General features: G+C 40.7%; 1 protein-coding gene across 1 annotated transcript in view; it reads right to left on the bottom strand.

Moving 5' to 3' along the window:
* The window catches only part of LOC149286139 (protein ABHD15-like), a 60,629-nt gene extending 46,592 nt beyond the window's left edge, over positions 1-14,037 (bottom strand). The window contains exon 1 of the mRNA XM_089494447.1: positions 13,996-14,037. Within this exon, the coding sequence (XP_089350573.1) occupies positions 13,996-14,037 (42 nt within the window). The remainder of the gene's footprint in view (positions 1-13,995) is intronic.
* Between the last annotated feature and the right edge of the window lie 1,841 nt (positions 14,038-15,878).

Raw genomic sequence — 15,878 nt, 5'->3', positions numbered from 1 at the left:
CACATGGCCTTACATACAATGGATTGTTAGGAAGTGGTCTAGTAGATTGTGAGCTCACAAGAGCATGGCCCTTTTCTCCTTTGGGAACCAGTTTTAACATGGGTTAATCTTACTCAATTTTCATGTTTCAGTTTCCCCCTATTGTAATAGTTCTACAGAACCTTCTGACACTCTGTAAATACATGTAATGTGATAATGGGTTTTTATGGCAATTACCACTCCATTGGGGGCTGTTGAATGGCTTATTATTATTAATATGTAAAATAAGTGAAAATTCAGATGGAAAGCAGGAAACTACACAAACCACACTTATAAACACTTGATTGCCTGCTTCTCAGTTTGGCTGCCATGACTCATTTTTTGCATGGCCTGATATTATCTTTTATTTTCCTGATTGGTTATTCATGTAAAAATATTTGAAGAATTAATCTTGCTACAGTGCTGTAAAAAAAGTATTTGCCCCATTCCCAGTCAATGTGCCAGAGGTTGCCCTGGTGTGTGTATTTGGGTGTTGGTGTGACAGAGCCTGTCCTGGTGTGTGTTTAGGTGTGTGTTTGGGTGTCAGTGTGGCAGAGTGTGTCCTATGTGTGTGTTTGAGTGTCGGCGTGGCAGAGCCTGTACTGGTGTGTGTTTGGGTGTCGCTGTCACAGAGCCTGTCCTGGTGTGGGTTTATGTGTCGGTGTAGCAGAGCCTGTCCTGGTGTGTGTGATTGGGTGTCAGTATAGCAGAGCCTGTCCTGGTGTGTCTTTGTGTCGGTGTGGAAGAGCCGGTCCTGGCGTGTGTGTTTAGGTATCTGTGTGGCAGAGCCTGTCCTTGTGTGTGTGTTTGGGTGCTGGTGTGGCAGAGCCTGTCCTGGTGTGTGTGTGTTTGGGTGCCGGTGTGCAATTGCCTTCTGGATCCTCCAATGGTTGGAGGTGTGGTATGTCCTGTGTGTAGATGCCCGAAAATGAAGTGCAGAGTGACATGCAGGGAGCAGTGGACTGAAGAAGCTATACAGAGTAGGGACAGAGAAATTATTTCCAATGCAGGGATAGCTTCATCAGGTATCAGCTACTGCATCTATGTGAAAGAATAGGGGGCCCAACAGAACATATTCTTGCCACTTGGGTTCCATGACCGGTCCAGCACCAACAAAGAAGAAGTGTTTAGCTTATAAAAAGTAAGCTTTGCTGTTGAAAGGGGTAAGTCTACTTAGTATTTTATATTGTAGTATTTTATCTAAAAATAAAAAAAATAATGGTTTGACTATTCCCGACTTTTTGAGAACAAAATACTAAGTTTCAGTATACTATATACAACTCCAGCTTTCACCAAAGTACTTTTATCTATGGACCAACACCTGATTGAGTTTGTCATTATCTGCATGTCCCATCAAAGATTGCTAGTTCCCACAAACCTCTGTTACCATCAACTTTCTCCGTCTGCCTTTTTTTCCCCCTTTCTTGCTGTTTTTAGTATTTGATAAGATTTCCCAGCCAAGCGGCATAAAAATGACTCCCATGTGTATAAGCTTGTGTTTACGTAAGCCTGTGAGGTGTTTGGCTTTTCTATTTTTGCATGCATTGACGTCATTAACGTAATGATGTTGGATTCAGATCAGATGTGTCTGTGCCAGGTTGTAATTCTACTTCAGACCTTACTAAGGAGATCCTTTAACCTTTTAAGCCTCATGGGGTGAACAGAGGATTACATTGCATGGAAAAAAATTGCAAGGACCTCTACTATTCAAAAGATTAATGGTGGCATATTTCAAATGGTTAAAGCGGGGTACTCTCATTTTAGGGTAGATGATTAGAGGCAGTGCAGACTTTTTGCATAATTTAGAAACGCAGAAGCAGAATTTGGTGGCAGATACAAACCATTCGGCCCATCTTGTCTGCCCATGTTTTCAGATGTAAAAACTCAAACCTTAATCAGTCCTTGGCCTCATGTTAGATGCATGCCTATGTTGTGTATGTGTGTATGTTAATAAACTATATTAATCACCCCTACTTCTGCGGGGAGGCTGTTCCACTTATCTTAGTCTCGAGAACTTTACAAAACATTCTAGGAAAGGTCTCACCAGTGATCAGTTAGAAGAATAAAAATCTATTGCTTCTCAGCCTTTTGGCTAAGATAAAGTACTGTGATAGAAGGACCAGTCCTCTGGTCTTAAGGTCAAGCAGGTTTCAGAAAGCTTGATGTACGCTTTGGAGTCCCCTGCTTTGTAGTTTGACACTGTGGTTGTGCAGGGGCACATTCTCACTGCACTGTCTGCACCAGAGCACCTTTTACCCTTCCACCTACACCTGCCACGGGCTGGGGCCAGATATGGCACTTTTCTTGTTCACACATCATATTACACACTTTTTGTTTTGTGCATGTGTGACATGGTCACTTGCAGGGCCAGAGGCAGCACTGGCACTTTAAGGCCGGTTTTCTAGCCTATCTTAAGTCCTCGGTAGCATAGCAGGGGTTAATATAGGCGTCCATAAGAGAGAAAAAATAATAATGTGAGAAAAATATATCCCTAGCACTCTAACCTGTAAAATAAATCACCTATGAATGAAACAAATGTGTAACATTCATTTCACACTAAAGAATGAATGGGAAAGGGCAGCTGCTCAGACTCATCATTGGTTGATGCTAGACGAGCCCCCTGCCGGTGACCAGTAGAGTCCCTCTTACAGACCTTTAATGATGAGAGTAGGTTGTGCTTTTGCCCGCCACACTTCCTTGAAGACTTTAGTGGGTAATCTCTTTGGCCAGATCCTAGAAGATCTGACCCTCCTTAGGCTTTGGCTTGGTAGAGAAGGAAGGTGCCTGCATATCCCCCGTGGGGAGTGTGGCCCCAAAATAAGAAGACTGAGGACATGATTTCCATTGTGGCCTTACTACTTTTGGAGCACCTATCCACAATTTTTCACATGCCGGATGGAAAAGCACAAGTACCTCAGGCTTCAAAAAAGAAAAAAAATCTCCCTCTTCCTGCTACAAACTTTTATAAACAAGTGTCTGCTGTTTCTAGACACATTGTGATATTTAAGGCTGTACAATATCCAGCAAACATTCTAAACTCCAGACAGACAGAGGGAGTTGGATAACAATGAATAAGGTTATAATGTCTCACTCTAACAAAAGAATTGTGGGATATTCTGGGAAAATAACAAAACAGTCTCTTGGTTTAATAAAATACATTTATACAGATGGTGCATTAAGCATTAGAACATTTATAAATCTAAATGGAATATGTTAATATAGTTTACTCTTACAAGTTTTAATTATCCATGGAAAATCTGTGATTTCTTTACCCAATTATCCGTGGTTTCTTAACAGTAAATTATTTACTATAGACTATTAAAGGCAAACTTGTGGATTTTAACTTACTTAACTAGGTCTTGAACTTCAGAGGGTAGAGCCATCTTAACATTTCATTGGGCCCTAGACGCTGTATCAGACTAGGACCAATATCTAGGCTATACCTAATTCAAATATTATGAGTGCCAGTGGTTATACACTAGGTAACTTAGAGAATAATCAATCTCTTCTAGATGGTGGAGAGCAGGGGACATTTCCATGGTAGTTTAACTTGTATGTGCCATTGAAGCACACATTGAAGTTAAGGACAGCTGTTTGCGTAGAAAGAGAATCTGCAGGCGTTCCCTTCCTTACACAACTAGAACTTCACCAACTACAGACATTGCATTTAATATGCAACTTGTTGGGCCCATTATTATATATTTTAACACAATCTGTACACAAAACATTATTTTTCTACATCTGTCAGGAACCACTTTTTCGCTGCCTGAACCATGGCTTTTTTATACCTGTGGCGTTTAAATCTGCTACCACTAGTGGCCACCCTCCGCCCTCTGGAGCACTCAAAACTCAGGTGTGCCTTGTTACCTGGGTTGAGCCCTAGTCCATACATCCAGCTGGGCCTTGTTATCTGGATTACCCTGCCTTTATGAACCTGCCCTGCCCTTTGCTCAGGGCCTTTGTATTGAAGTCTATGGACCTTCCTGCTGTGGCTCTGCACCTGCACCTGTACTGTTCCTGGTTCCCTGCTTTGTGTCCTTCCAAGCGGGCTGTGTGCCTTTCGTACCCTTCCAAGCGGGCTGTGTGCCTTTCGTACCCTTCCAAGCGGGCTCCCTGCCAAAAGACTTATTACCAGTATTTTATTTTGCCATACGTCCGGTTTCGTGCTTTGACTGTATTACCCTTATTTGCTGGTCCTGTTATACATAAAATACACTGCATTACCTGGATTTCTGCTTGTGGTGTCTTTGTTTGCGTAATCATGCACCGTGGGTTACAGACTGAACCCCAAGTATCCCCTGCGCATGAGCTCCTACCCGACCTGATCACCCGAGTCCTGACAACATCACTAATCTTCACTGAGAGCTCTCCCTATAAGGTATACCAAACATAAAATTCCATTACCCAGAGGAACGGTGTCAATACTGTGGTCTCACCTCCAACACCGTTTTAGGTGTGTTAATCAGAAAAGAGTTCTAGGACTGAACATGGAAGCGACCCAGACATTAGCATCAGATCCAACCAGTATCCTCATGTGAAAATGTGTTTGGTTTTTTTTTTTTTTTGCAAGGAGAGTCCGTGGTTTGTTCTCTACACAGTTAGGGCGGTTAGATGATGCAGGGCGTACATTTCAAGTGAACACTCATTTGCCATTTGCTTTTCATTTCTTTATTTTTTAGTTGTCCTCTTCCCCACCACTTTGAAGGTGGCAGAAGTATGGACTTCCAGTGCTTGTGCAAAAATCAGAAGCATGTTGCGCATGTGCAGATACTTGTCGGCAAAGATCCTGACAATCTGCCACAAAAACAACGTGTGAGGAACTGAGCAATATTTCTCGGTGAAACACTTACAGAGAGACAGAGGCAATAAAACTCACTTAGTGAAGGCAAAATATATTGTTTTACAAATCCCTGAAAAATGAGTATTACTGTACCTTTAAGGATCATTGCATGAGAAACTCCTTACTGGAAACAATAAGCCTTTAATAGCAATTTAATAGTTCTCCTACATTTCAGTTTATTCAAATAGTTTACTTCATTAGCTAGACCACAGAATGGTTTTAGCAGCTTCAGCTTTGCAGGGTCAGTCACTGATTTATGTATTAATGTACAGCTGGAGCTCAAGGGCAAATGTAGCACAAAGAATGCATTCTAGTAACACCATAGTTAGTCAAGAGAATGTAGCAAATAGGTGGATGAAGTTGTATAAAGTCAATTATTATCACAGTCTACTTTGCACAGCGAAGCTAACAAGTTCAATTTGTGGTGCACGGTTTCAAGTTTAACACCACATGCATGGTTACAATTTGGAAATGCTTCTGCGGGATAAAGTTTCACAATATCAACAAAGAAGCTCACAAGGGGTAAGGAGCTGTTTGTAGATGATCAGTCTCAGGTAGTCCTGTGTGCATATCAGGAAACCAGCATCTCTGGGCATGGAATGTTGCCCCATCTCTCTGGTCTGGTTCCTGACACACCTGGGGCTAATCTATTCATCAAGGCCGTGATCTGTGTGCTCCTGAACCTTGTTTTATGTTTCTGCTTGTCCCTCTGATACTTGGCTTCAGCCTCATCGTTTATTTGACCCGACTTAGACTTTAATGCTGATCCTGATTTATCTGTTAATATTCAGCACTGTGCTGTGGTTTCTTCTGGGTATGACTTTGGCCAGTTTGACCTAGCTTGTGCCTCTGCCATGTGTTCATGCAGCAAACATCAGTCTGTCTACCGCTGCAGCCAGCCAAGCTCTGCCACAGGCACTTGTCTGTCTGTCTTGCTTCCTAACCTTTATGGTAATTGGCTCCAAAGGGGAGACTGAAGGCAGCCACAAACAGCCGTCTCCTACAGGACACTCTGGACCTTTCTTCAAATAAGTTGTTTGCGAATTGTCCCGTTATTCCAAATGTTGTCTTTCTTATGTGTTAATGGGAGAATATAAATCACATATTACAATTCTGTAAAAACTAATCCAACACCTTGGGTAGTGGGTTTTGATGATAGGGGACGGTTATATCACTGCATGCTTTTTCCAAGATTACATATAAGAAGGAAGGGCTGGCAACATTTAGCAATTCCAGCCTGGTTGTCAAATAATAAAGCAGCCCAAAGCATATTTGGAAGACATACACACCCAATGTGTACTTTCCATTCTCAATCAAACACATTATCAGAAATTAAAAGACTAAAATCACAAGAAGATTCAGTCAATAAGTAAAGTCTTCCTTTAGGTATCTCCGTTCCTATATGTTGAGTTACAAAGACACTTCAGGCAGAGTCCCAAAATCTTTGAATCACAGCAGCCCTTCCCCCTTTTTCAGAATTATTTTAAGCTTAAACTGCAAGAATAAAATCATTCAAAGCTCAGGTTTAAAGCTATTGTAGGAAAAAGTCAAAATATATGTCACCAAATTCTATGAGGTATTAGTAGTATATGGAACTGAACAATTACATAATAAAATAATCTGGCACACTGGGCAAATGCCTGGTGGGTGAGCGGTCAAGAGCAACACACACTTACCCGATATGTTGTTCCAGTGGCTGGCAGGGCTGGCCCAAGGCATAATGCCGCCTGGGGCGAAGTTTTCTACCCCATTATCTACCCTTCCTCTCCCGCTCCCCCCCCCCTTTGTACTAACCTTTCAGCAGTCCTGCGGCAAGTCTCCCTGCTCAGTCTCGGTGCCGGCTTGTAATGCTTGTAAAATGACGTCATCTTCCGGCGCTCAGCATTACAAGCCTGCGCCGAGACCGAGCTAGAGGGCTCGCAGAGGAGAGAGAGGGGGGCACCGAGCGGGTACTGACAACTTGGTAAGCGAAAACCACTCGGCGCCCCTCTCTCTCCTCTGCTTTAAAAAAAAAAAAGGGCTTGAGGCAGCATAGTGCCGCCCCTTCAAAAGTGCCGCCTGGAGCAATTGCTCCACTCTGCTCCATGGTAGGGCCGGCCCTGGTGGCTGGATATACCCAGCCTCACGCTGCATGAGCTTAAAGTGCCAGAGCAGCCTCAACATTGCCAGTCGGACCCTGAATTAAGTAACCACTCAAAACTCTATTAATTTGGTGACTGTGGAAAGGCAACTATACATACAATGTATTTTTACTATGGACTGAAAATCAATCACAGTGATCACATGTATTAAATGACAATTCAGTGTCCTGTGCACAATGAGTTGTTAAAATCATTCCTTTCTGTCTTACTGACACACTTTGATCTTGTGTCAGAGAGAGAGGAGAGAGAGATATTGTGTACTTGTAAAGAAAGTAATAAAAGCAATACAAATTTTTTTTTCACAATGTTTATTGTATTTGAAACAGTAAGCAAATGGTTGTCTCTAAACTCTAAAAAAATAGTCTCAAAAGAAAGCCTTATGTGTCCTTAAAAAAACAACACTTTATTACTACCACTCCTGCACATCTTTTACTTACATAATGTGTGTATAAGTGAATGGCAGAGTGTAAGTATACATGCAGTATGAGTGCGTGGCAAAAACAGTGGTTTTCATTTTTTTTAATTGAGTCGTCATATATTCAGACCTATTCTTTATATTTCTTTCATTAAGCCATTAGTTTGGATGGTCATGAAATCAGGGACATCTTCTATTCGAGCAAATACAATATATTTTATTTAATTGTACACAATCTCTAAAGACTTGTGTATCAAAAAGGGTGAGCGGAAAGGAGAGGAATGTAGTGCATCCCTCAGTCCCCTATATATATATATATATATATATATATATATATATTTATAATGTATATATTGATGTGAGGGGCATACACCACGTTATGTGATGACTTTGGGAGGACACCTTGGGTTTTCTTGCGGTCCATATGCTCACTTTTCCTTTCTTTTTTCTTCTTTTTTTTAAAGCCATGCCTAAATGATGCCATTGTTGCATGTTAATGATGTGATTGATGAACAGGACTGGAAAAGCCCTTTGAAGGATTTTACTCGTATCAGGGAATAACCTTGTTCTTGGTTGCCAGGCTTATGTCAAGCACAATATCGACCTCTCAACAAACTGCAGTCTGGCACTGTTGTGTAAAATAAACATTTTTACACCCTTTTACATATCACATAACCGTGAAAAATTCCTTAATTTATTATATTCTCAAGCGTATGTTTTTGTCTGTGGTTATGCAAAATGGACTGTTGAATATATAGGCTTTTAGTTTTTGTTACTGTGACAACTGGCATTCACACAGGCTCTCATTTGGTATTAAGCCAAGTTCTTCAACTGATACAAACATCTACATTTTTCCTATTTAAAAGAGGTTATTGTCATTCTAAGACCCTAAGAAACAAGCAGTACTGACAGGTCATGGGGTTCCTTGACCACTTTGCCTAGCAGACACTGTAAACACACACTAAACAAAATGCTGAATGTTTTGGTGTTCTTTGTGCAATGAAGTATGGGTACGCTTAATAACCCACTAATGAGGCCATATACACAGGATCCACGGCTGACTGAGAGCAGACTAGCTGTGTCAATGACCACAACAGCAGATGGTGCTTGGTGGAACGGAGCTTTTATCAGTCAGATGATCTCCTGATGAGCACTCTGTGGATTAAGTCACAGGTATCATCCTAGTAATAAGTCTGTATACTATTTCAATCATTCATACCCTTTTTCTAAGTATTAGCAGTAATTCATGGTTGATTAGCTCTTGAATGCTCATCCTGAAAACGAAATGTTAGCCTGATACAAACGACTAAGAACTACTACCGCCATAATATGATCCAGACCCCAACGTGCCACCTCCCATATCACACCAGAGACAGGGGGTGACTGACACTTCACCAGAGGTTTCTAATGATCAATTGTACTGGAACAAACACATAGAAAATAACATAACTGTTTTATTGCCTACGTGCATGCGATAAAGTCCAAGACAAAGCCTTGACACAATGTGGGGATCCAGGTATTTTTTGGCTCCAGATTGTACACCAGAGGTGTACAAAAAGTTGAAAAATTGAGGTATTATGATTTGTTTTATTATACGCTATTGACTCGGATCACTGTACTGTTAGACATTCCAGGGGACAATCATACCAGCTACCACGGTTGGTCTCTGAAGGATGAAGAAAATAGCAGGCAGAGGGCCCAATCTGGATGACGGACTAGATAATCTGTGAAATCCGCTCATCTAAAAAAATGTGGAACGCTGGTATTCAGTATGTAAGTCCTCAATAAAAATGTTTTTAAACAAATGTTAGGCCAATAAAAAAGGCATTAGCGCAAACCATTTCTAAATGTTTTTACACTATTAACATAGGGCTTTATGCTCTTGGTTATATGTAGGCCACACAATGTCTTTATTTTCCATTTTAGAACCGTAAGGATGTTTTTTTAAAAGTTGAAGGAGACAGACCGTTCTGTCCTTGAGATGCTTATGGCACAGTGACGCCTTTAAATTGTACTTTGGAAATCTCTTTTACCAAGGATGCCATTTAAGGCCAGTGGATGATAAATCACATGCATGCTGACACATACCACACTTTTGTGGCCCCGTGCAAACATTATGTGAAAGGCTCTGCTGGGCACAAAATCACGGTTCATTTGTCACAGGGGAGGATGGATATTTGCCATTTGGCCTATTTAAGAAAAAAAAATGAAAAACAGCCAGTGGGTGTTGGATAAAAAAAATTCATGGGTGAAGTGACATTTCCTTCATAGCAACCAAAAGAACTATTGCACCTTACTGTACCAATCCATTGATTACTACGATGATAAGATACATTTTCAAACTAGAATTGTCGTACATAAGCTATATATATTTAGTCAACACTTGTCCTCCGGACAAAATCCATGAATGATCTGGGCACATTCCTTCTCACATTTCTTCTCAACTTTGCGGATGAATGTGGCTATGGAAGAGTAGTCAAGTTGCTTTCATTATGTCTGTAGCAAAGTGTCTACTTTTTAATAAATTCCAATGGCTAGGGCGCATAAAAAGAAGTAATGGTCAGTGTTATCTACTGATTACCTTTGATAGTTTTAAGGTTTTAATTGATTTAAGGCAACATTTCATACCACTGCACTAGATTGGGTTTCAGATCATAATAACCTTTGTAAAGGTTCAGAAAAGATGTTTTAGGTAATAACTTGTAGGTTATCAAGATAAAGATGAGATCAAGTTTCAAAGAGTTTGTAATGGTTTGATGAAAACCTATCCAAAACAAGTTGTTTTTATTACCTAAGGTGTGATGACATGTTTGACTTTGTCTTCTTTGATTTCCACATTTCAAATTGTTTTAGGTTTAGACAGCTTGGATGATTGAAGGAACTTAATTCCTAGGTGTGGAATTTGAATAGCTGCTTCGTAAAGGGCTTTAAGCTTCGGGTTTTAGTGTTTGTTAACAGCTTATGATAGATCTGGATGACAATGCCTAGGAGAATTTAAGGTTTGGTGTTACAGGTAATGTAGTTTTTTTGTGTCTAGTGCTTTTCTTTCTTAAGAACTAGGAAATTAGGTGGTCACCATATCACGTTTTATCCACTGTTATTCAAGAGAAGCTGGGCCGTGGTGGACCAAATGATACCTCAGACAAGTATATTGTATGGCACTCCTAGGTAGCATTATGGTTTTCATAATTATTGTGTGTTTACACAGTTTTACATCATAAACATATGTCCTGCTGTATCTAAACATTAGATTAGGCTGTAGATACATCGATGCCAGCAAACATTCTGTCTGGTAATCTTAGTGATAAGCATACGCCTAAAAAGAAGTTAGGAATACCCTGATCAGAGACATGCAGTTTAACTTAATTGATATTCAGCGCAATATGTATGTTTGATATTTTGTTTCAACTAAAAACTATATTCTGTAAACCCCATAACCATAATTTTCTGAAAATGTAAGGTAAAATGTTATACAACTTCACTATGCATTAAGAAAAGTCAACCCAAATGTTATACCGCAACAAGATCTCAACTGCCCCTGCAAGATCATTAATGTGTACATAGTTCAGTGAGTGAGTTGACATTTAAGAAATATCACTGACTAAACTTTGCATTACACATTACCAGCTCAGCCCATGTTGTGTGATAGCCCTGCCTGGATTAGTTCTTCATCAGGTAACTTTCCTACAAATACGCCAATCACAGACTTTAGGCAATAAACCGTATTGTGGGAGCAGGGGCTATGAGCTTCCTCTGCCATGGCATTTCGATAAAAATATTGTTCAGGTTGGTTTGCAATTAATGTGGGTCTCTTATAGTTCTCCAAAGTTCATTTTTGGCACACACAGCAGAAGATTCTCCGGTCCTCTTAACCACTCTACTGCCGCCTTGTGGGCTCACACAGGACAACCGAGCAGCAAAATATGTTAATTCTTTCGGCAAGGTACGTAGTATGAAAGAAAAGAAAATATTGAAAAATCTATATGTCCAAATGTAAGCGTGACAGTGCTCTTTCATAGCAGGTATTTTGAAAACACTTATGCAAAATAAATTAAACATTCAGCAAAACTTTTCAAAACTAACATTGTAGTCTATTGCCACAGCATATAGAGAACATGTTTAAACAAATCTGTTAGATAGTACAATTAGGGGTTTGCCTAAGTGGGACTGCACCTTTAAATCTTGATACATCTTAAATGATGGTAGAAGTATTAGTCAAAATTTCAGGTTAAAGGAATGCAATGTTGGACTGATTTGTCCATTACAGGCTTTATGAATGTAAAAATAGATGAATACACAGGTTCGTAGACATGTCATAACAAAGAAACTTGCAGACTGACTAAACCAAGGTCAGGCGTTTCTGTAGACAAGGGAGCTCACGGAGTCTGGCTGCTACATCAATGTCTGAGAAAACAGAAGAATTTCACAATTATAGAAATAGACCAAGGCCACACAGGTATGGCAAGAAAGTGACTCACAGATTCACTGGATAAAAACCAGACGAGTCAAGGGGAAATGCTTTGGTGAATGAAAACAAAGGCACTCATAGACAGCGAGAATGAGGTTTCATATTAAACCTATGTGTCTATGGTGAGGTAAACTGAATTGTAGTCTGGCTAACAGCAACCACAACAATTCTCCTGGGATTAAACACATATTTGTGCCTAGGTCATGAAATAGAAATCCATGTATGAATGAATGTGTTACCGTCATAACCGGTACAATGACCCAAAACCCACTCCAAACTCCAGGCCCCAACCCCACCAAGAACTGGACACGAGACTTAATTGTTTGGTATACCCCCCCCCTGCTGTGACAGAAGATAAAAAGTTAGACATACACATACTAACACATAATTAAAACTGCTTCTGTGTGGGTCAAGTAAGGAAATGGTTGCCTATGGAAGGGGCTCTATGCCCAAGTAACCTAGCTCCTAAAGACTCTCTCCCTACAGCTACCAACCACCCCCACATGCCCCACATTCATACATGGCCCTTTCCGCCTTTTGTGGGGCATGTCTACCAGGGGGCTGCTCTTTTTATAGGTAGACCGTACCTCAAGTGTACCAGACTTACCAGGACAGTCAAGATTTTTGAGCGCTGTCCTGTGTTGCGGTCATGGGTTGGTTGGGGAGATCCTCTGATCTTCCCCAAACAGCCAAGGGAGCTGCAAAATCAATGAAGGTTTATGTCATTGCTGCAGAGCCTACCACTGCAGCTCACACATGGCCCCCTCGCGATGCTCTTAAGCCACAAGGCAGCTCTTTGAGTATGTTGGGTGGGTGGTCTAAGCCCCTTCTGTAACAAGTCACACTCTCAGCTCCCAGCTTCAGTCTTGCCTGTTCCGCCACTACCCACATCCACCAATGGTGTCTTAATCTAAACACCTGAAAAGAAAAGCTGAGGGTATGAACAGACTAAGCAGGCGCTTGCAGGCAACCAATGCAAGCAGGACAAGCTCACCGGGGTGGCCATTTAATGTATAGCTGGCGAGTTTGGATTTTCAAGTCACTGTTACTTCAGTGAATACAAAATAAAATACATAAATGCAAACTCAAGTTTAATGCAAAAAATGTTTAGTTCTTGTATGATCTTAAGGTGAACAGACTATGGATAACTGTCTGAGAAGCACATGTTTAATCAGATGCTATGTGTGGAATTTGACCTGAGGCAGTCCTAGTGGCTCGATAAGTTATTAGTAGTGCATGCACCATACAGTCCATTATATATTATTCTCTGTCAATGGCCTTTAAAACTTTTAACACACTTTAAACTTGTGGATACCAACCTACGCCTAGAAAAACTCGTCTAACATGAGACACAATTTTAACCCTTTCAGTGGTCCCTGCCTAACATGGGAGGGCAGGTAAAGGCTTTTATTAATGTAAAGAGGAGCTCATTTTTTTAGTCCTGTGTACGGCATATTTATATAACAATAATAACAATATAAAAAAATAACAAGGAGAAGAGAGTCCTGCTTTTGCGGCGGGAGGTTACATAAAGCAGCAGCGCGTACAGGAAATACATGATGTGGCGAGACTATTTTACACAGATTGGGCATGAAATGCTTGTAAACCACATCCTGTGTCATTCTTTGAAATAGCAAACGTTACATTTGTTTCGCACTGTCCAGAAATATGTTGGTCATACATATGAACCTACTATATAGTATATAATTGTACGAGAAAATCAACGGGTAAAACACATAAAATGTCACTTTTTTGTACTTAATATTAAGAAAGTTGGACAAGTTTAGACAACGACGACTAGTGAAATGATTTAGAAGTATTTAGGAAAACATAAACTTGTCCTGACATGTAAACTGCTCGTAGGAATTTGGCAAAACCAAAAGACGAGCCAGTACCGATTGGGTTAAACAAACAGATTACAGAACTAAAAGGGTCATTAGTGTTGCAGCAAAACAATGGCGGACCACCCAACATTTTTAATGTCCGAATCGGGACATCTGTGTTGAGGGGTCGGAAGAGGCTAGGATGGAGAGGGTAAAGGTGGGAGTGGGCAGGGTCAGAGAGAGTGTGCAAAGTGGGTGGGGCTAGAGGCTGGAACACCCGCCCACTTTACCTGAAAAGCCACCTTGCGTAGAGCGTTGCGAGGTGGCAACATGGTGGCTGCATGGACGCGTCAGTACATGATGTATGCAGCGATGTTACAGCTAAAGCGACTTATTGAATGCTTTCTCGCAGGAAACTGAAAATGTATTGTTTTGATGAATTTCAAAATCAAAAAATACAAACATCTGTGTTGCAAAAGACCTAAAGGGACACAACATTTTCCAAAGATTCTTTTAGAAACTGGAACAACTAAAAACTTCAGGGACTGGCAGTTGCTATGACAACAGAATGGAGGAAAATGGAGACGTGAGATCCATCACATGAAAAATTAACAAAAGACTGACATTCAATGTGATGCTGGCTGGTTGTCATGACAACAAGACGTCATTTCAAATCCCTGTTATTCTCGCAAACAATTACCTGACGCACGATGACCCTTAGCCAGCTTGTCCCAGCACTCTCAGGACACACAGGCATAATGCCAAAATGTATCATCAGTTTAAAAAATAACACAAAGACAATCAGGTGCACTGGAGAAAAAAATGGGGAAACTGTAAAAACTGTATTAATTGGTTATTTGAACATTAATTTACTTTACTAAGAGAGTGGCAGATTAATTAAACAGCCTCCCATCAGAAGTGGTAGAGGTTAATACAGCGATGGAATGTAAAGATATAGGCACTGCTCCTTACTGGTATCCCTTTTGTGGGATAGAGTCCCGACATAATGGGTAACTGATTTCAAATGTGTAGGAAAGAGGAGATACAGCCCCATTAACCCTAAATAGATTCTTTAGTTTATACCTTTTATTGGCCAACACAGAAAATTTTGTAAAGTTGCAAAAGCTTTCAGGACCTCAGAAGTCTCCTCTTCATTGCATCTGTGCGCTACATGTATTTCAATGACCCAAACAAAAGTATCAATTTTTATCTAAACACTACAACTCTGTACAGCAAATTGGGAATAACTGCAGAGATAATGTGTCCTTTTTTTTTATCATTTTTTTTTTTATCCACACTCTGACCCAACTTAATGATGCATTATATATATGGATATATGGATATATATATGGATATATATATATATGCACGTTGGTCATAGTTGCAATACAAGTAAGCTGTCAGTTACAATATTAGCAGCTGGCTCAACTCCCGCGATCCCCTCATCGCTCTCCCGATCTCCGGAGCTCTCTACCAACCACGTGACTGTCAGCCTCCAGCTGTCGCTGCCCCGGTCACATGATCTGTGTCAGCTGATCCAACATGGCTGAGCCCAGTGTAGTTCGATCACGATTAGCTTCTTCTTTGCACGCAAGCTGAAGCTGCGGTTGAGGATAGGATCGTGGGGTAAGACTCCATGCTGCAATAATCCGGACAGGTGGCTTGTTTAGTACGGGGAGCTGTCAGTTGTTGCTCTTATCCGGTGCAGTTGTGTATTCTCCCACCGTGTTTATCTGTGATCTGTCAGTGAGGCTGATCCATCCAGCCTGAATAATGCAAAGTATGTATGTGAGCAATCATCCTTTTGTAGAAAAGTTTAAATGAACAGGTTAACAGGGTATATGAGTGAATGGGCAGATTCTCAGTTCACACACTGTGGAGCTGACTTCATCATATTCTACCCTGCTGTGATGATATATAAGACTCCCAAATGGTGCCTTTGCTACCAGTGTGTTATGGTTGATACCCCTGCATGAATGCAGGTGACTCAATTAAATGTATCTTTAAATAATGACGAGTGAAGGTTTTAATGAGGACAGGTATTCGGACCATTACATAGAATTATCACGACTGGCTGTTAAAGGGTTAATATTTTAAGCGTCTCATTTATAAAGGTCATTTATAAAGTTCCCAGACGTGCTGATTACACTTCTGTATGAGGCTGTGTGCGATA

Source organism: Sceloporus occidentalis, unplaced genomic scaffold, assembly GCF_023333645.1.
Source record: "Sceloporus occidentalis isolate IW3139 unplaced genomic scaffold, rSceOcc1.0.p SCAF_72, whole genome shotgun sequence".
In the NCBI taxonomy this organism is placed as follows: domain Eukaryota; kingdom Metazoa; phylum Chordata; class Lepidosauria; order Squamata; family Phrynosomatidae; genus Sceloporus; species Sceloporus occidentalis.
Note: the sequence above shows the minus strand (reverse complement) of the source record. Positions and strands in the feature narration are given on the sequence as shown.